Source organism: Thunnus albacares, chromosome 22, assembly GCF_914725855.1.
Source record: "Thunnus albacares chromosome 22, fThuAlb1.1, whole genome shotgun sequence".
Classification (NCBI taxonomy): domain Eukaryota; kingdom Metazoa; phylum Chordata; class Actinopteri; order Scombriformes; family Scombridae; genus Thunnus; species Thunnus albacares.
This window is the reverse complement of record NC_058127.1, coordinates 9,876,021-9,896,306: the sequence shown is the minus strand read 5'-3', so window position 1 is coordinate 9,896,306 and position 20,286 is coordinate 9,876,021. Positions and strand designations below refer to the sequence as shown.

The 20,286-nt window shown below is 36.6% G+C and overlaps 1 protein-coding gene across 1 annotated transcript; it reads left to right on the top strand.

Moving 5' to 3' along the window:
* The first annotated feature begins 891 nt into the window (after positions 1-891).
* On the top strand, positions 892-19,933 carry LOC122974476 (GTPase IMAP family member 4-like). The gene is made up of 3 exons (XM_044342510.1): positions 892-1,180; positions 17,111-17,182; positions 18,728-19,933. Exons 1-3 carry the CDS (start codon positions 892-894, stop codon positions 19,660-19,662), a joined length of 1,296 nt encoding a protein of 431 aa, XP_044198445.1. The 3' UTR covers positions 19,663-19,933.
* Positions 19,934-20,286: the final 353 nt, after the last annotated feature.

Below are 20,286 nucleotides of genomic sequence, written 5' to 3'. Positions count from 1 at the left end.
AAGAATGTCGAGCAGAAACCAGAACTGTCAATGGAAGAAGCATCACGTTGATCGACACTCCTGGTTTGTTTGACACAGACATGTCCGAAGAGAACCTGATATATGTATATATGCTTATCACATCTCTTATCACAGAGAAGACCAACTAATTTTTTCATACGAAATAAAGTAATGAATTTATTATCAAACACATTAAAAATAGGAAACTGTGAATTTCATAGTACACATCTACAAATTCACTGTTACTCCAGGATAGTATAACTCAACATTAGCTTTACTTTTTTTAAATATTTGAGTTGATGTTTGATGTTGAACTTAATTATGCAGTTGATTGGCTTGTTAGAGTCTTTATAGAGTTATAAAACATTTAAAGCAGAGCAGAGCTCCTACTTGTGTTTGAAATGTTTCTGAGCTGGTGTAATAATTATTGTAGGAAAATCAATGAATGTGAAAACCACTTGGACAAGTTACCTGCTTTACTGATTGAAAGTAATTATCTTTCAGGGTTGAACACAATGAGGATTGTCCTACTGGGGAAAACTGGAGCTGGGAAGAGCAGCCTCGCTAACACCATATTTGGAGAGGCCACATTCAAAATAAACCATTTTAATGACTTGAAATCGCATTTTTCTGAAGCAGAAACCAAATCTGTCAATGGAAGAAGCATCACTTTGATCGACACTCCTGGTTTCTCTGACCCAGGCAGGTCTGAGGAGGACATGAAGCCTGAGATGATGAGGTGTATCACTGAGTGTGCTCCTGGGCCTCATGCTTTTCTCATTGTGCTTAAAGTGGAGAAATTCACCAAGCAGGAGAAAGCTGTCATCACAAAAATGTGTGAATATTTCTCTGTTGATGCTTTCAAATATGCTTGTCAATGAAAGTGAGCATATGAGTGATCTGGTGAAGAAGTGCGGTGGCCGGTGCCACGTTGTTGATAATAAATACTGGAAGATCAAACAGCAGGATGAATACAGGAGCAACCAGTTCCAGGTGGCAGAGCTGCTCAACACCATAGAAGAGATAGTGATGGAAAACAATGGAGGCTACTACACCAATGAAATGCTGCAAACAGTGGAGAGAGAAATACAGAAAGAGGAAGAGTGCATCAGACTGTCATCAGGAAACATGACACAGGAAGAGATCAGACAGCAGGCTAAAAGCAGAGTCCTTGAGAAGCGTTTGAACAAAGCACCACAGACATGGATTAGAGGTTTTGTGGGTTTGGTGATCATTGTTGGATTATTTGCAACTGTCTCAGCTGTGTTGATCAAGTCAAAATTCGTGAAGTAATTAACAGAGGTATACCACTATTTGATGAACAAGTAATAGCAACACCACTAGCAACAGTGGTAGAAGAACAAATAGCCGAGACTGCAAGCGTGTCTCCACCAGTCAGTGCAATAGAAAAGGTAATTGAGGTAGCAATTACACCAGTGGAGGCAATACAGAAGACATTTGATGATGTTTTGAACAAACGTTCTGATTAATACAATAGAGCATACAATCCTTGGAACAAATTTGAATGACCATTGAAGCAGAATCCACACAGAGTAAATAAGAAGTTAATCTAGCAGTAATTAATGTTTTAATCTATTTAACTAAGCATCACATCAGGTTCCTCCTCAACCTGTTTCTCTGGAAATTGTCATTTATGCATTCATTACTGTACATCCTGTCTTATCTTCTGTAATGTCTTGTTTACTGTAAACAAACAGGGCATGTTTTGATCTAAAATCTGAAAGTGGTTGTTGAGACATGGACTCTACATGACTTTGTGGTGTTTTATGATGGTGATTTGCTTTTATCTCTGTTTTGTTTTTGTTTGATTGTTTTTTGTACATTGAGTGTTTTTTGCTCAGTTATAAATGTATTATGCAACAATAAAACAGCTGATTGTCATTGATCACTGTCTATTCAGTTGTTTTTTTAATAAAACCACATAAAAGGTTAAATGATACAGGTGAATAAACACTCTCTATATACATTAATTGTCAGTAAATGGCCTGGTGCAGTTTATTCCTCTGTGCCATGGAGCTCCACTGTTGTCCAAAAATTACTAAAAACACATTAATGTGCCACATTGTTGCACTGGGTGACATATTTCCTTATTACAATGAACAAAGGCACTGTAATATATTTTGAGTCAATCACACATACATTGTCCTGCTGCTGTAAATACTTACAAGAGTACCAATTGTGTATTAATCCACGGCTGAAAATAGTCCCCATCAAATGCATTATTTACTCTTGTTTGAATAATCTTAAACTGCAATGCCATACTGTTTTAGGAAAATACTGGGCCTACTGTATCAGAGTGCAAAAGACAGGTTAGAGCAGTTGGAACATGTTGAGAGACGGACTGTTGATTTTGGTTTGTTTATAGGATGTTTATATGGTGTTGACGATTCACCAGCTTTATCCTTTAAGGCTGCTCCTCAACCAAATCACAAGAAGAGAATTGTTCCAAATCGGTTTACATCAGATTAGAAAGTCTTGCAATGTTAATGTTCATTTTAATGTTCACACATGCAGAGCTTTAATGAGTTTCTGAGGTTCCCAAGAATAGCAAAGGTAGGTATTAGAAAAAGAATGAGTCTGCTAAGAAGCAGGAAGCATCCAAACGGTTCTGCAAATTTATCATATTTAGCATCCATTCCTCGTCAGCCACAGTCTGTCCCAAAAAAATGGGCAGATAATGCTTGTAACACACTAAATCTAGCTTTATTAAACATCAGGTCTTTGGCAGGAAATTTTTAATCAATGATTTTATTGTCAAGCGCAATCTTGATTTTATGTTTTTAAATTAACCTTGGTTAGACCAAGATAACAGTGCAGCTGTTCTTATTGAGTCGACCCTCCCAACTTTAGTTTTATGAGTTAAGCTAGAGTGCATAAGAGAGGAGGTGGATTTGCCATTTTGTTTAATGATTCCCTCCAACGCAGGCAGATGTCTAATGGAAATTTAGCTTCTTTTGAATATGTGGCTCTTCAGTTGAATTCCTCTTCTCAGCTATGTTCCTAAATATCTGCAGGCCACATAAATACTGTGCAAACTTTTTCAATGACTGCACTGAACTGCTGTCTGTCATCTGTATTGACTTTGACTGTGTAGTTATTGTTGGTGATTTTAACATCCATGTTGACAACCCCTAGGACAGAGGGGCTTAAGAACTGAGTTGTTCTTGATAACTATGGACTGACTCAGCCTGTAACAGAGCCCACACACAACAAAGGGCACACTCTGGACTTAATCACCTCCAGGGGTCTGAACATTTTTGTGTGGTGACTGATGTCGCTCTCTCTGATCATTCCTTTGTTATCTTTGAGAGTGCTATCTTCATGCACACAAATATTCAGACAGAGGTAATCACTAAACGGTATATCACTGAGAATGAATGATGAAATATTTATTCGGGTTTTCTCTTCCACACCTGCCCACACTTTTGTCTCAGTCAGTGAGCTTGTAGATCATTTTTAAGCTTTGAGGGGCAGTAAATGCCGTAACAATTGTAAGAAACCCAAATAATTTCTATTGTAGCTGCATTTACTTGTTGCCAACTATACTTTTTTTATACACTGTGCAGAATTTGCATAATAATATCTAAGTATCACATCAGGTTCCACTTCAACCTGTTTCTTTCATGCATTCATTACTGTACATCCTATCTTATCTTCTGTAATGCCCTGTTAACTGGCATTAGTAACAAAATTAAATAAATAAATTGATTCTTAAAATGTTTTCATTACTTTTAAAGCTCTAACAGGTTATATTGCTGAGCTGTTAACACTCTATGTCGCCAACCAACCATGAAATCTGCAAATATTTTCCTCTTAGTCTTTTAAATACTCACTTTTACAAATGTTAAATCTTTACTTTCTATACTTTCTGCTTATTTTACGTTACCTGAAGCAGTTTTTATGTTTTATTCCCTTTGTGTTCATTTATTTACATTTTGATACTTTTACAATTACAATCCATGGCAATTTGAAATAGAAATTTACAATCAGTTGTAAAGTTTTTGTTTTTACATGCATTTAACATCAGTGTGATGATACATTATTTTCATGTGTGATGTTGATTTTCAACCATATTGCTGAGCACTACAGCCTCTTGTTTACATCACAGTAGACACAGGATAATGTGATCATCAGGTTTGGTTTTGGAAATGTGGGTGTAGCAAAGAATTATAATTGGCAATATGTATATTTTTTAATATAGTTTTCTACATACTGGTCACAATTTATAAAATGACATCCCAGTCACAGTCTGTCAGCTGCAGTCAGTGTGTCATAATTATTTATTTAGTTAAGCATCACATCAGGGGTCATTTAAAGCTGTTTCTCTGGAAACTGTCATTCATGTATTCATTACTGTACATCCTGTCTTATCTTCTGTAATGTCCTGTTTACTGTAAGGAAATAAGGCACAAGTTTTGATCTGAAATCTAAAGTGGTTGTTGAGACATGGACTCTACATGACTTTGCGGCGTTTTATGATGATGATTTGCTTTTTTTGTTTTTTGTACTGCTTCCAGCAATCACACATTGTTCTTCTCAGTCTTTATTCTTATTCTGTCTTCCGTACGTTTTTTTGCTGCGTTTCAACTGCTGCATACTTTGTGCTATAAAAACCATTCAACTGTCAATCTGTGCAACTCATTCAGCAGATGTGTGCTTGTATTTTTCTGAAATGTAACATGTTTCAGCGATTTTATATAATTTTTTAAAACATTAAAATTTATAATGGCAGTCTATGGGACAAACCCTTTAACTGAGTTGGAACCTTGGTCACTTTGACACTCAACTGCTCCATTCTGCCATTCAAACTGTAAAAAGTTCACAAAACTTTGAACTTCAAAGTTATCAGATTGTTTAGTGATATCTTTTGTAGTTTTTCAGCAATTTAAGCCCAAAGTAAGGGGTTTTGAAGATTTTTGCAGGTCTCACCAGTGTGTCATGTGATCAGGCACAGTGCAGAGCACAGATAATTTTAGACCGGAAATGTTTTTCTAAACTGCTGTCACTCCCACAATTTTAACTCCTCAAGCACATATCTTGCCTCAGTATGTTGCCACAAGCCTCCTCTCTCTCACGATGTAAATACATTTCACATAGGACTTATAGTTTTTGAGATCTGAACCTTAATTGATAGAGAGTCCCTGTCATGTTCTCATTGACTGCAATACAGTCTGCAGGATGTGTGTCTCCTCTCACTCCAGTTTCTTAAACTTACAGACTCTCTCTTCCTTCAAACACTTTTTACACATATCATTCATTCTCATGTTAAACTAGTCTTGCTTTCACTAATGATGTACAAATCTCTGGGCTTCAAGCTCTAGTTTGAGACAAATACATTTTCATCATCAAAATGAAGATTTTTTTCCTTTCATTACTGGGAATGTCTGTTGGCTCAGTGGTTTAGAACACTGTTTTCATGATCAGCTACCCCTTAGATGACAAGGTTTTGTGTTCAATACCTGCTCTCTGCAGTGCTCCTCATAATATTGCTGTCATGTACAAAGTTGCTTTCCATCTATATCAAGTACCATAAGTCAATTCCTCTCTAGCTCACTTTAACATTATTATCTAAAGTATGGATTGCTATTATTGTTAAATACATCTTTTCCAGTTTGAGTAGTCTAGTGTTTTAAGCTCCTGTCACTTCTCAACTCCTTTTTTTGATCCAAAGGTTGTGAGTTCGAGCCCCTCTTAGGGCAGAGCTCAGTAGAGTTGAAGGATGAATTGACAGACTAAATAGCAGAATCTGGCCTGGCATTGCTGTGTGACATGTTAGCTCAGTGCATAGCATGTCTGTCTTACAAACATGGGGATTTTAATCTTGCTAGATTTTTCAATAGTGTTCAGCTTCCAGTTATGCAATCTAAATTCGCTTTCAGCAATCACACGCAATTTCTACAGAAATTGCATTTTCTAGTTAATAATGTGATCAACTGAGAGTTGTTGTAAATGATAACCATGAATCATAAATTCATCATGAATTAAAAGGTATTTTTATTTTTCCTGATACATTTTATCTGAAATGATTATGAAGTGACAATGGTTGTTGGGATGTGATCCCTCCATAATTTTCATTTAATTTTCAGTTTGTTTGCTTGCATATAAATGTACAATTTAACAATAAATCAGCAAATTCTTCATATGTTTTCAAGTGTCTTATATTTATAATTTAATCATTTACATTCATCCCATCAGCTGAGTGACTCACAAATAGGAAAAACAGATGCATTTAATTAGTGTTATTTTAATAATTAATTAATCTAAACACACAATATGTAATTTCAGCTGATAGGGGTCTCTCAATCAAAACAATAACAAAAAACAGTTTGATGATGGTTGAAGTAGTGTAGGATCATGGGAGTTGTTGTCTTCATTGTCTTCAAGCTCAAAATATTTATGACCATTATTTGATTCCATACACTACCATAATCTCATCTCAGTCCAAAACTGATCAGTGGCGGTGATCAACTTCCTGCTTTACCGCACTGACCTGGCCTACACCGCCAGGCTACTGTTTGTCACTGTCTAGGAAGAAAGGGAATGAAGGAGGGAGACATATTGAGTGATGAAGAACAGAAAAAAAGAGGCCAAGAGCTTGAGTGGCTTTGTATTTTTGACAAAATAGACATGAATCTTTCTCTTTGGTGTCTAATTATACAGTGTGATGGTGAAATGAGATGTCCTGTTGAAACAAGGAAAGCTCAAATGGCTCGCTTGCAGTATGTATGTGCATGTTTGAGTTTAAAATAAATGCCTAGATATCTGCAATGACAGTATTTAACCTCCAATGTGAGTTGTTATGTCATAAAAGATCAGAAGATGAAATATTTTACATGATGGTGTGGAAAAATCAAAGTTGGCATGTAATGCTGTTAGAATCCAATGAAGTCAAAGACACTGGAACGCAGGAGAAACATATTTACTGTATCTGAGACACACAGAAACTCTTCGGTTACTGGTGTGGAAGCTTTGTTTGCAGTACATGGACACTTTGATTTCATCACAACCTAAAACAAAGATTTCTTCATTGTCCTTCTTATTATATTTTGCTTATAAGGTTTTGGAAAAATACTTTGTTCTTTTGTCTTGATAACAAAGTATCAGTATAGAAAGATTTGACAGAATGTAATTTGAGCAAATAAAGTTTTTAGTTAAACCAATAAATATTTTATTTGAAAGCACATGTGATTTGTGATTTCATAATGTAGTTAAAAAGACAATAACAACATGCTATTGTTGCTCCATCTATCGCCGTTATGGAAACATAACAGTAGGTTCAGGCAACTGTCATTCTGTACTTTTTCTTTACTGACATTGTGCACTGTGAGATAAGGTTCTTTTATCCATCAGACCCCCAAACAATAATGTCACATGCAGACATTTAACTACAAGTTTTACTTTCAAACCTTATACCTAAATTATCCTGAGAATGTTCCCTTCAACTACACATAAAAACAATCTATTACTATTAACATTTGGATACAATCAAAATGTCATTAAGTGGAAGCTTTGCCTGGTTTGACTTTCTGAAAAAAAGAGAAGCCACAGCAATAGCAGGACAATAGTACAACAACTCTCACTGTGATGTGATGTGCTGGGGTCAGTGGTTCTTCCAGTTATGGAACAGTCCATTAATCTGTAGTGCACGGAGGGAGTAGCACATTTACAATGATTTCTTTAAAAAAAAAAAGTCATTTCTGGTTATAATTAGTTAGAATAGCAACATGATTTTATATGTTTCATATCTAAACATCATAATAAATCTATAGCTGTTTGGATCCCTTTTAGCTCAGGGCTCCAGACAGTTTCCTACTTGTCTTACCTCAAGTTTGCCCCACAATGCACCTGATAAATAAGTGTAAAAGAGAAACATACTCACACAGGCAGTCTTGTCATCTTCATTGTCACTCTGCAGTTACTCTTTTTTGACAACATGGGCGGTGAGTTAATTCTTTTCACTTATGATATTTTGTTTGCTCTGAGCACAACACAGTTGTCTCATGAAGAATTTTAAACTGCAGTCATTTTTGTTTTAATCAAAAGTTTTGACTGTGTATACAGTTTTAACACCTGAGATGCATCACTATGCATTTAAAAAATGTATCTGTGAACAGCTTAAACCTCACAGCTGTTTACAAAATTACACAATAAATCTGTTTTGATTGATGAGAAATGATCAGTTTTTATGTACAAGATGTCCTTCTTCATTTTTAAACATGTTTCATTGTTTAATCATAAAAGATATTTCATATTCATAACTTATATTATCGATAATTCTTTAAATCTATCTTGTAAAATGCATCAATTATTAAAATGTACTGCATCTTAAAATCTAGTAAAAATATAAATATTTTCAACAAAATATGTCTAAATTTGAGAAAATGTCAGAGTAAAGAATTTGAGGTGTAAATATATAAAAACTCTCCTTCTGGAAAAGAAGCATACCAGTGTCTCTGCTTGGTCCTCTAATGTGATCAATGCAAATGTATCTTGGGGAGGATTTTCCCATCTGTTGCCCTTATTTACCCACATTATCTTCTCAAACCAAAAAATTAATATTTTACAACATCCAGCATAAAAGAAATTACATAAAAATTTCTAAAAAATACAGTGCTAGTGTACTTGTTAACTTCAGCTACTTTTCACATGTGGATAAAAACATTCAAACCAAAATCAAGGATTCTACATGACCTCATTTACCAGTTGTGCAACCTAATTTAGTGTGTGCTGTCCCTCTTTATTGTGATTTTTACTGTGTGCATAAAGAATTATTCCACTCACAGTGTAATCTGAATAGTGATGCACAAAAACTAGCAAGAGCAATATGCATAATATTATTGATCCTGATTCATTATTCTTTTCTAAACTCAGACAGAAGAATTGCCTTGCTGGGAAAAAACTGGTGCTGGGAAAAGCAGTGCACTCAAAATCTTATTCGGAGAGGATGTCTTCAAGATAAACCATGATCCAAACTCTGGAACAAGTCAATGTGCAAAAGAAACCAGATCTGTCAATGGAAGAAACATCACTTTGCAACACTCCTGGTTTCTTTGACCCAGACATGTCGGAGAAGGAGATGAGGAATGAGATGATGAGGCGTATCATAGAGTGCGCTCCTGGGCCTCATGTTTTTCTCATTTTACTTAAAGTTGAGAGATTCACAACGCATGAGAAGCAGGTTATTGACAAAATACGAAAGACTTTTTCTGAGGAGGCTTTCAAATATGCTGCAGTTGTCTTCACGCATGGTGACCAGCTCCCTGAAGGAATGAAAATTGAGGAGTTTGTCCAACAGAATAAAGTTCTGAGTGATATGGTGAAGAAATGCGGTGGCCGATGCCACGTTGTTGATAATAAACACTGGAAGAACAACCAGTAGGATGAATATAGGAGCAACCAGTTCCAGGTGGCAGAGCTACTCAAAACTATAGACAAGATAGTGGACGAAAACAACGGAGACTGCTACACCACTGATGCTGCAAACAGTGGACTGAATGATTAAAAAGAATGGAAAGATCATGTCTCAAATTTGACATTTTTTTAGTAAGGTGATATTACCATAGGAGCAGTAGTAGGAGATTGTATAGGATATTTTGAAGCTGATCAAGAAGATTCAGTATGTGAGACAGCAGAGAACACTGCAAAGTCTGTCTGTGACAAAGCTCTACAAACATTTAAAATCACAAAAAAAAGTAACAAAAAGCATCAGTAAAGTGAGGAGAAAAAGCCACTTCTGATAAACAGGTGAAATAAATTGACTGTTACAGTGTTCTTGTTATTATACTGTTCTATATAGTGCTTTTATTCAAACGCTTTACAATTTTCCTCTCATTCATCCATTCCCATTGTATAGGAATTATATTTGCTCCTAAAATTCTAATCTACTAAATAGGCTTTAGTCACATACATTATGTGTCCATCTTGGATCCAAAACAAGGCGAAGCAGGGAAACACATGTAGAAGTTAGTTTCTGTTTCACTTGACACTCCTTGTGAACAATATCTTACTGTAGTTTATCTTCTTTTGCCAGATATTCTTACAAAAACACAGCAAACATTTGACTTTTAAAAGTATTCTATCAAATGTTTTTAATATCTGTCAATGACTTTGATTTATTATTTCAAAATGTTGCTCTTTGAAACTAGATGTATATAAGAGTTCTTGAGAGAATCTTTAAGATTTTCATGAGAATAAATCTCTTGGTAACAAATGTTTTAAAGCTGTTTGTTATTCTGATTGTGTTTCAACTTTTTGACAATGATACAGAGGAAATGTTTTGATCATGCAGTGAATTCTTATTGTTATTATATAACCTCTTATTTTATTGTTGTTGTTTTGTCTTTGATTTTTTCAAAATGAAATTCTAATAGCTATACCAATGAAACAATTCAACAATAAAGTTGTTCATTATTAAGAATTGTTTCAGGTGTCTCTTTCCTCATAAAACCATGAGCCAAATCATAGAATTAAAACTGATGTTGAGCCACCAACAGTGACACAGACCACAGCTTAAATTTGCTATTTGATACTAATAAACAAATAAATAACAACAGCTTGTCCAAGCAAACCCATTCAAATGAATGGGAGGGCTGCTGTTTCACACACTGTGAAGTACCCTATAGGGTGCACTGTATAGCAGAAAAACATGGTGAAGTGAAGAACGCTCTACGCCGCTCTCCTGTGTGTCTCTTCGTTACATGTATAGTAAGTGATGGAGGACAGTAAAAAGATATATTTATTCCCCTTTTATATTTACACACCATCCCTTTAAAGATCATTCTCCAAGATTATGGCGGAGTGCAGATTTAAGCCCACAGCCAATCAGTTGCAAGGAAAGGCTCAGGTGGACTGTGTGGGTGGGAAAGAGAAAGAGCGCACCAGGGAGCGAAGAGGAGAGAGAAGACGGTAGCGCGTTGATATGGCTGTGCACAGAGCTCCTGTTGTGGATAAACGGAGCGAGACGTTTTCAAGCATCTTTACAAATGTATAGTTGAGTTTGTTGCTTTGTTGCTGTTCAAGGTAAAGCAGGGACTTGAGTATAATGGAAATTTTACATCTTATATAGTATACAGTACTCATGTTTTAACTTAGATATGTTTAATGGAAACTTCTGACTTGTGCAACCACTGTAGAAGACTGCACAAGTAAAACTGTGGTTTTTACATTTAGTAGCAGATGCTTTGTGTAAACACTTCCGCTCACAGGATGAGACTCTGACATGAGATAAACAAAGGTATAACCGTTCCTCATTTATGGTGCCTGTTTCACTTCTTTATTGGGTGAAAGGTGATGGTGTACGTGAGTGAAAGAGTCCACAGTTTAATGTATCAACATCAGACACAAACTATGTTCCATCATGTATCTAAATATGACACAAAGTTTGACTTTGTGTGAGAAACAACATGAAAGTGAAGTATCTTCATTTATGGTATGTAAAATACATATTACAAAAAACAATGCAAATTCTCAATGTCAGGATGATTGTAGTGAAATTTCTCTGTAAAAAGGATTGTGATCTTAATTTCTTTTCAGAGAAGACACATAGTATTTGCTTAACTGGTAACATTATTTCCTCTTTCTTAAGACAGTGAGCAAACTCATCCCTGATGAGTTCTGGGAACAGACAGCAGCTGTGACCACAGCTGCTGCTCTTGTATGTGCAGTGGTTTGTTCTGAAAAACAAGCAAAAGAAAATGTAAATCAATTAATTAATTAAGTTATAACGGAAAACCATCAACTGTGGAGAGAAACAACAGACACTACACACTGATTGTTCCTGTTATTATCTAATTGTCATTTAACATTTAACTTTTATTACAAATAAAAATTGATTTGGGTTAACGTTTCTTAGATCATATTAGCTAAGACTGCTAAGAATGCTAATTTGCATTTTTACAACTTAAAACATCTACACTGTTTATACAGCTGCCCACAGAAACCACCTAACTGTATTTATATAGCTACATTTTGGATTTTGTCACCTCAACTCACTACTAGCCTCTGTTGGATAGCTGAGCTATTTTAGTGGGAGGAGACGGTGGGAATGAGAGGTGAACCGTTACAAAAATTAAGATTTTTCACTAAAATACATGCTGGTTGGTGGATCAGTTAAACGAATTAAACACCAACTCATAACATTGTTAATTCACCATTTATCGTGTGTGTGTGTGTGTGTGTGTGTGTGTGTGTGTGTGTGTGTGTGTGTGTGTGTGATGGTATTTAAGTAGTTTTTTAGGCCGTTACAGTAATGAGCCAAGACTAAAGACTTATGATAATATTAAACATGTTTGATTTTATCGGAATGTCAAAATGAGAAAAAGACTAATTTAAGACAGCTGGTACTGAGAAGCAGTTGTCAAATCTGATCAAATTCCTGATTTACAACCAGCCTTCTCTGTCAGACTAGTGTTGATCAGTGTTTGTTATGTGAAAAAATGAAGCAGCAAAGATACTGAAAAATATCAATTAGGACAATAAAACAGTCAGAGATACAGAGTTATAAATGCTGACAAATACCATAAATCCATATGTTTTAAGGTCTAAACATGTGCTACAGAGAGGGAAAGCTAAAAATAATGACAAGCTTGCTTTTATATCTGTATGTAAATTTTAAAAAAGAACCACTCCCTATAATTGTATTATTGAATCTCTGAGCACAAAATGACCTTGGTTGAATGAAAAGCAGTGCTCAGATTTTGCTTTCAAAAGTAGTTGAAACATGACTCAAGTCCACACCTCTAAAAAAGGTGGAGCCTTCACTGAAACTGGAATATAAATTCATGAGAACTTTTCTCAGCATAGTAACTTGTTGCTGGTTGTTCATCGTAGTGTGTTGACACAGAACCTCACTAGAATCAAAGCAAAGAAATAGACCAGATTCAACTTCAAGACATTTTCACTCTGATTTCATTTTTAACATCATGGAAGGTGAGTTAACAACTTATTTCAGTTATTCTGTGTAGATCTGTGACCAAGATACGTTTGAACCGTTTGTTTTTTCGGTAAAATTGACACAGACAGCAACCGGAAACAGGGTCCGGGTATCATCGGATAATTCGTAATTCAAAAACCAAAAAACAGTAAATCGGTTATTTGTTTCAGACCAAGGTACGTTTGAACTGTTTGTTTTTGCGGTACAATTGACACAGGCAGAAACCAGAATACGGTCGTTTTTTCGTTTTTTGAATTTTGGGCAAAAAACCAAAAAACACATATTCAGCTCGATTTCTTATTTTTCTGCTCTTACTGACAGAACAAACAGAATGAAAGCACTGTAGTAAGTTTTTCTCAGGATGTACTGTGGACACTGAAGTCTGTTCTCAATAATTAGATCGATGGCAAAGAACCAACAGCAAGCACGCAAAAAGTAGTTACAAAAAATGACCAGCAGATGTCGCACTGTGTGCATCTCCTCATCAATATGTTTGTACACTCAATGTCTCAAAAAATAAATATAAATGTGGAGATGTTGACAGTTAGACAAAAACAAAACAAAACAAAACAGATAAGTATCTGTAGAGAGGCGTTTGCAGTGAATGATCTACAGAGACAGTGAGCATCATATGAAGCCTCAACTATTGTGCAGTAAATCTGTTAAGTACAAATATAGTCAGTCTGCTTGGGTAGACATGGAAACTAGGAGGTTCTTTTTACTAGACCATATCAGGTAGGATGAATCTCTAACCAGTCTGCAGAATTACACTGAGTGTGTTTTGGTTCCATGTGATCACAGCTGATGGAGGCAACAGTCCAGTGAGAGATTGAGTCCAACTGATACAGGCTGGATGAGATGTCCCAAACAGATTTACTGCACAATAGTTGAGGCTTCAAATGAGGCTTCATATTTTTAGGGCCTGAGCTCCAAGAGGCTTACTTTTGCTTACTTTTTTGTCGAGGAGTACATGTGTTCCTACATGAAAAAAATTAGGAGCATACATAGAAATTTAGGAGCACACTGAAAAATGTTCAAGTAACTGTTTATTAAAGACAACAATTTATCACATACATATTTAAATGCTTAGTGTGTGTGTGTATGTAAATCAAAATTTATGTTCTCTTTACGGGTGCTCAATTATGGCAAAAAGCATAATCACAATTATTTTTGCTCGATATTGACATCACGGTTATTTAACATGATTACTTTTTGACTATCATTTTTGGCGATTGCCGATATATGCACATATTTTTTCCCACTTGGCTGAGGAAACTATTACACATGCAAGCATAGCTTGTACTAAGTATGATCAAAAAAGACAACATATGATGGAAGAACTCAGGAAGACCAGAGTTCTGGAGCTCAGCATTAAAACTTTAATGAACCTGCCAAGTGGGTAGAGTAGCAGTTGTTTTTTTTTTGAGTTTATTAGATAGACAGGATTGATGTGTAGGATTTAATATCTGGTCTACAGTCCGAAGTGGAGGGTGGCGGTAATGTGCCTAATATGCTAGTTGCCAACCGCTGTTATAACCCAAAAAGAGGAGAATAAGAGGTTTTTTCAAACAGAGTGGTACATCCAGTCAGCTGACAGATTTCCTATCTGTGCAGCCGAACACAGCAACTCCTCCACGGACTGTTTTACCCTGATGGCCCCGGTGTTTCTTCTGCAGGCTTCATTTCAGACCCCCTGGTTCTTCCCACTTTAACCTGAATAATAAACTGGGGCTCAGTGGTCCGGTAGGATCCAAACAGAGAGCTGGGGCTAGCTGAGAGCCGAGCAGAGGCTAACTGGTTATGCTTCCTTCCGGTCATGCTGCAGCTAACTTTAGCCTTATTAGCGTCGCCACTTTCTGTATCCGTCGTTTCAACTTTAAATCCTTCTAGCGTTTCATATAGTCTTATGGTTGTAATTTGCATTTGCAATTTGATCTACAGCGACATGATGTTTATTTAATGTGTGTTTTCTAGCACCATATAGCGGACACAGGAAATGATATTTAACTCCTTCATGCAATGTTAGATAATAGACAACTAAAGTTACATGTCTTTGTCCAGCAAGTACTCGTTGCACCGTATATTTTAATGTACAACAGATATGAAGTGCAATCAGGCAGATTCCCAGAGCCATGGAGACAAGCTTTGTGATTCGTCAGCTTCCAGAAAGTCCCAGAAAACGCCATTTTATTGACATGATTGGTGCTACTGGTGGCTCGATTACTGGGGGTCGTGATGGCCTGATGACGTGTCGTCGTGCAAGCTTACAAAAACAGCCTGCTTGAGCTTGGCTCTTCCTACTCGGTCACACTGACATCGAGGTAAGACGTGTTTTCATCTCTTACCGTTGAGGTTTGATGTTTCACCATGACAGAGGAAGTTGCTATAACTTTATTGTAAATGCTCCAGTCTGCACCAAACTTTGCATGTTTGATAAGACTCCCGGCCTGAACACGTGTACATGACAATATTCCATCAGTGATGCAAACTGGCTGAATAGCGCCCCTACGAAATTGCAGCAAAGCAGCCCCAGTAGCAGGCAAAATAGTGGACAAAGGAAGTGATATTTATCTCCTTCTTGCACTGTCTGAAAACAACCCAGGTCTGTAGACATCATCATGCCTGTGACAAAAGCCCTTTGACTGCGCCGCGGCCCGACTTGCATGGAGGCGCGAGGGCCCGTTAAACGCTGCTTGCAGCTTTAATTTTGTTTGTTTTTGTTTTGGATTTTTTTGTTTTTTGTTTTTTGTAGCTGTCAGAATCTCCACATTGCTATATATTTTTTTACCACATTGAGTGTACAAACCTATTGGTGAGGAGGTTCACACATTGTGATACCTGTTGGTCATAACTACTTTTGACATGCTTGCTGTTTGTTCAATGCCAGGAAAACTTACTAGAGTGCTTTCATTTACAAAATAAACATAGGGCCAAATCCACAAAAGGATTGCATGGCTTTTTCGGCCACTAAACTTGTGCAAATGTGACAAAGTGTAATTCTCAAAGCACCCACAAACAAACTGTGCTGCCAAGCAAATAGTGTCATGGTGCGCCTTTCCCATTTGCATGTATGTAAATTAGGTAATATTGATACATTTAGCAAAAACAGTCTAATTCACAAAGACCGGCACTAATTGCCGTACGCAGTTAGAGTGGAGTTATTAGTTATTAGTGTGTTCACTGTGCGCACACACTCACTTCTCACTCACACTCTCACTCTGTCTCTCTCTCTTCAAATATTCAAGCTTGTGAGGCTTGAATGATATTAATGGTGATATATACAGTCAGACATGGGAGGATAAATCTCGGATTTAAAAATAAAAATAACAGCGTGATAGAGCTCAGGATTCATCCATCAGGGCTTCTTTATTACAAACATTCCCACCGTATGAACCTGGAATCAGTGTCTAACAGCTGACCCGTAGATGTGCAGCAGAACACAGAACATTAATTAGCTACCTTCAGATCCTTGCTGATGTGGTGTTAATGAAGTTACTACTGCTGTGCCTCGTGCGTAAATACGCACAACCTCTTTCTCAGTTTGGAGACGCACTTATCGTTGCTATGTGATGCTGCAGCCAGCTGTAGGCAACAAGCAGAACATCAGTACTGATGTTTCTGCAACATCCTGGATACATTCAGTGACACCTGAATGACATTATTGTAAGATTTAGACATCAATCTATCATGTTTCAGACTTGTCTGAGTCATATTAATAGCTGTATTTTGACATTTTAGTAGATTATATTATGTGAAATAATAGAGAAGTAGAAGATGCAAAATACATGAAAGCTGGTTTGCGATTGTGCAGAGCTCTGTGTGTGTGCGCACCTCTGCCAGTTAAAGACATGCAAATTGAGGCTTTTGTGCTCTCTGCAGTTTTTTCATTATGAACCAATCTGTGCGCTGAAATGTGGAGAAAAGCCTGAAACAATGGAAACCGCTCCGCTCACTCAATCAGAAACAAAACAAGGGCAAATTATACTCAGCGGCATCTTTTGTGAATAGGACCTTAAAACGGGACGGAGCAGATTGCAGGTGCAAATGTTGCTCAATTCACAATGCTATTAGCGGGAGCAATCCATTCTTCATGGAGCTGGCCAAAAATGTGGAATGCTCACTCAGCTTAAGCGTCTTATTTCGTTTTCTTCTTTCCAGACATTTCCCAGTTCAGAGCATGGGGTCCTGTGCAGCCGTCAAAGAATTATTCTGCTTCCCAAGGACCTGATGGTATGCATATGTTTTCATCTTGTAAAAGTTGTTAATGCAACTTTAATAAACCACATTTTGATTAACAATTATTTTCTAAGCTTTTTTGAAGTACACAGTGTGTTTGAACAAGGCACAATTTGCATTATGTATTCAATGATGTGTGTCTTGGCTCAAAGTTATAGAGCCAACAGCAAACAAGGAATGACTGATGAAATGTATGTACACCTTACTGAATAAGGAATTGCGCATGGATGTTGGACATATACTTGACCCCTCTGTGTAAAAAATGCCCCCTTTATGGCCCCTGATTTGGAAAAATCCTAGATCCTCCCCTGATTTATCCTGTTATCAAACAAATTGAACAGACAAATCAATCAAATCAAATCTCTGGCAGCTTGAACTGAGTTTTTTGACCACCTTACAATAAACCATCGAGATGACAGGAGCAGGCCTCAACTCTAGCAAAACTCTCATGATTTTATTCCAACATTGGAAATTTGTCTGCAACAGTGAAATTGTTTGAAAAGTTGTTTGGTATAATGCAATCGTCAAATCCGATCAAATTCCTGATTTACATGTACAAGTGCTTTACAAACCTTCTCTGGCAGACTAGTGTTGATCAGTGCTTGTTATGTGGAAAAATGAAGCAGCAAAGATACTGAAAAATATCAATGAGGACAATAAAACAGTCAGAGATAGAGTGTTATAAATGCTGACAAATACCATAAATCCATATATTTTCAGGTCTAAACATGTGCCACAGGGAGGGAAAACCAAACATGATGACAAGCTTGTTTTTATATTTGTATGTAAATTTAAAAGGAAACCACTATCTATAATTGTATTATTGAATCTCAGAGCACAAAATGACCTTGGTGAATGAAAAGCAGCGTTCAGAGTTTACTTTCAAAAGTAGTTGAAACATGACTCAAGTCCACACCTCTAAAAGAGGTGGAGCCTTCACTGAAACTAGAATATAAATTCATGAGAACTTTTTTTCAGCACAGTAACTTGTTGCTGGTTGTTCATTGTAGTGTGTTGACACAGAACCTCACTAGAATCAAAGCAAAGAAATAGACCAGATTCAACTTCAAGACATTTTCACTCTTTTTTATCATGGAAGGTGAGTTAACTTATTTCAGTTATTCTGTGGAGATCTGTGTTCCTCTGAGCATCATATTAATCTGCCACAAGGAAAATAATCTCCAGATGGCTGTCATAAAATGTTAAAAACATCAAATAAAATTACTAATAGTACATGAAATTTATCCAAATATTATTGACTTAAAAATGTATTAAATGACTGAAAACACAAAGTACTTGTATATTTAAAATATAAACTGTCAAACATGTAAAGTGAATAACAAAGAAACATAATTAGATAAATTACTTTCTATTTTTACATAAATCTATTGTTTCGCTTAGTTCTGCCATCAGCAAAGCAAACAATTTTGAGTTAGTTAAATATGATTTAACATTTTGTTCAGTAGCACAATGGCTACTGAGAAGAGGCAGCAAGACACAAATGTACATGACTGATTATGATACATTATTCTCTTCTAGTGACAGAGACAAGGAGGATTGTCCTGCTGGGAAAAACTGGATCTGGGAAAAGTAGCCTAGCTAACACAATATTTGGAGAGAAAGTGTTCACAGTCAACCATACTTTCAACTCTGAAACAAAAGAATGTCAAGCAGAAACCAGATCTGTTAATAGAAGAAGCATCACTTTGATCGACACTCCTGGTTTCTTTGACACAGACATGTCTGAAGAGAACCTGAAGCCTGAGATGGTGAAGTGTATCACTGAGTGTGCTCCTGGGCCTCATGCTTTTCTCATTGTGCTCAAAGTGGAGAAATTCACCGAGCAGGAGAAAGCTGTCATCAGGAAAATATGTGAATATTTCTCTGAAGAAGCTTTAAAATATGCTGCAGTTGTCTTCACTCATGGTGAGCAGCTCCCTGAAGGGATGACAATTGAGGAGTGTGTCAGTCACAATAAGTGTCTGAGTGATCTGGTGAAGAAGTGTGGCGGCCGATGTCATGTCATCGATAATAAATACTGGGACAACAACAAACCTGGTGAATACAGGAGCAACCACTTACAGGTGGCAAAGCTACGCAACACAATAGACAAGATGTTGCAAAACAATGGCGGCTGCTACACCAATGAGATGCTGCAAATAGTGGAGAGAATGAAAAACAAGCATGGAAAGAGCAGTGTCTCAAATCTTCTCAAGAGGCTTGCTGGTATTACCACAGGAGTATTGTTGGGAGCTTTGCTTGGTGTGGTAAAAAACATTAATTCAGTTGTCACAGCCTTGATGAAAATGCCAGATGCAGCAACAGTAATAGTAGAGAGGGTTACAACGAGAGCAGAAAGAGGACATCGTATAGGACAACTAGAAGCTGATAAAGCAGGCTCAGTATGGGAGGCAGTAGAGAACACAGCAAAGTCTGTTTGGAAGGAATATCAAAACGACAAGAAGTATCAGTAAAGTGAGGAGAGAAAGCCACCTCCGATAAACTGGTGAAATAAATTGACTGTTATTGTGTTCTTGTTACTATACTGTTCTATATAGTGCTTTTATTCAAACACCTTACAATTTGCGTCTCATTCATCCATTCCCATTGTATGGGAACTATATTTTCTTCTAAAATTCTAACATCTACTAAATAGGCTTTAGTCACATACAGTATGTGTCCATCTTGGATCAAAAACAAGGCGAAGCAGGGAAACAAATGTAGAAGTTAGTTTCTGTTTCACTTGACACTTGAAACTAGATGTATATAAGAGTTCTTGAGAGAATCTGTAAGATTTTCATGAGCAATAACCCTCTTGGTAACTGAAATGTTTTAAAGCTGTTTGTTATTCTGATTGTGTTTCAACTCTTTGTCAATGATACAGGGAAAATATTTTGGTTATGCAATAAATTCTTATTGTTATTATATAACCTCTTATTTTGTTTTTGTATTTTCAAAACGAAATGCTAATAGCTATACAATGAAACAATTCAGCAATAAAAGTGTTCATTATTAAAAATTGTTTCAGGTGTCTCTTTCCTCATAAAACCTTGAGCCAAATCACAGATTTAAAACTGATGTTGAGCCACCAACAGTGA

Excerpts from the sequence above, each read along its gene's own strand:
- LOC122974476 (XM_044342510.1), top strand. The coding sequence starts at position 892 with ATGAGTGATCTGGTGAAGAAGTGCGGTGGCCGGTGCCACGTTGTTGAT. Across the intron at positions 1,181-17,110 it reads AAGCAGAGTCCTTGAGAAGC|ACATTTCCCAGTTCAGAGCA; the intron begins GTTTGAACAAAG and ends TCTTCTTTCCAG. Across the intron at positions 17,183-18,727 it reads TGCTTCCCAAGGACCTGATG|TGACAGAGACAAGGAGGATT; the intron begins GTATGCATATGT and ends ATTCTCTTCTAG.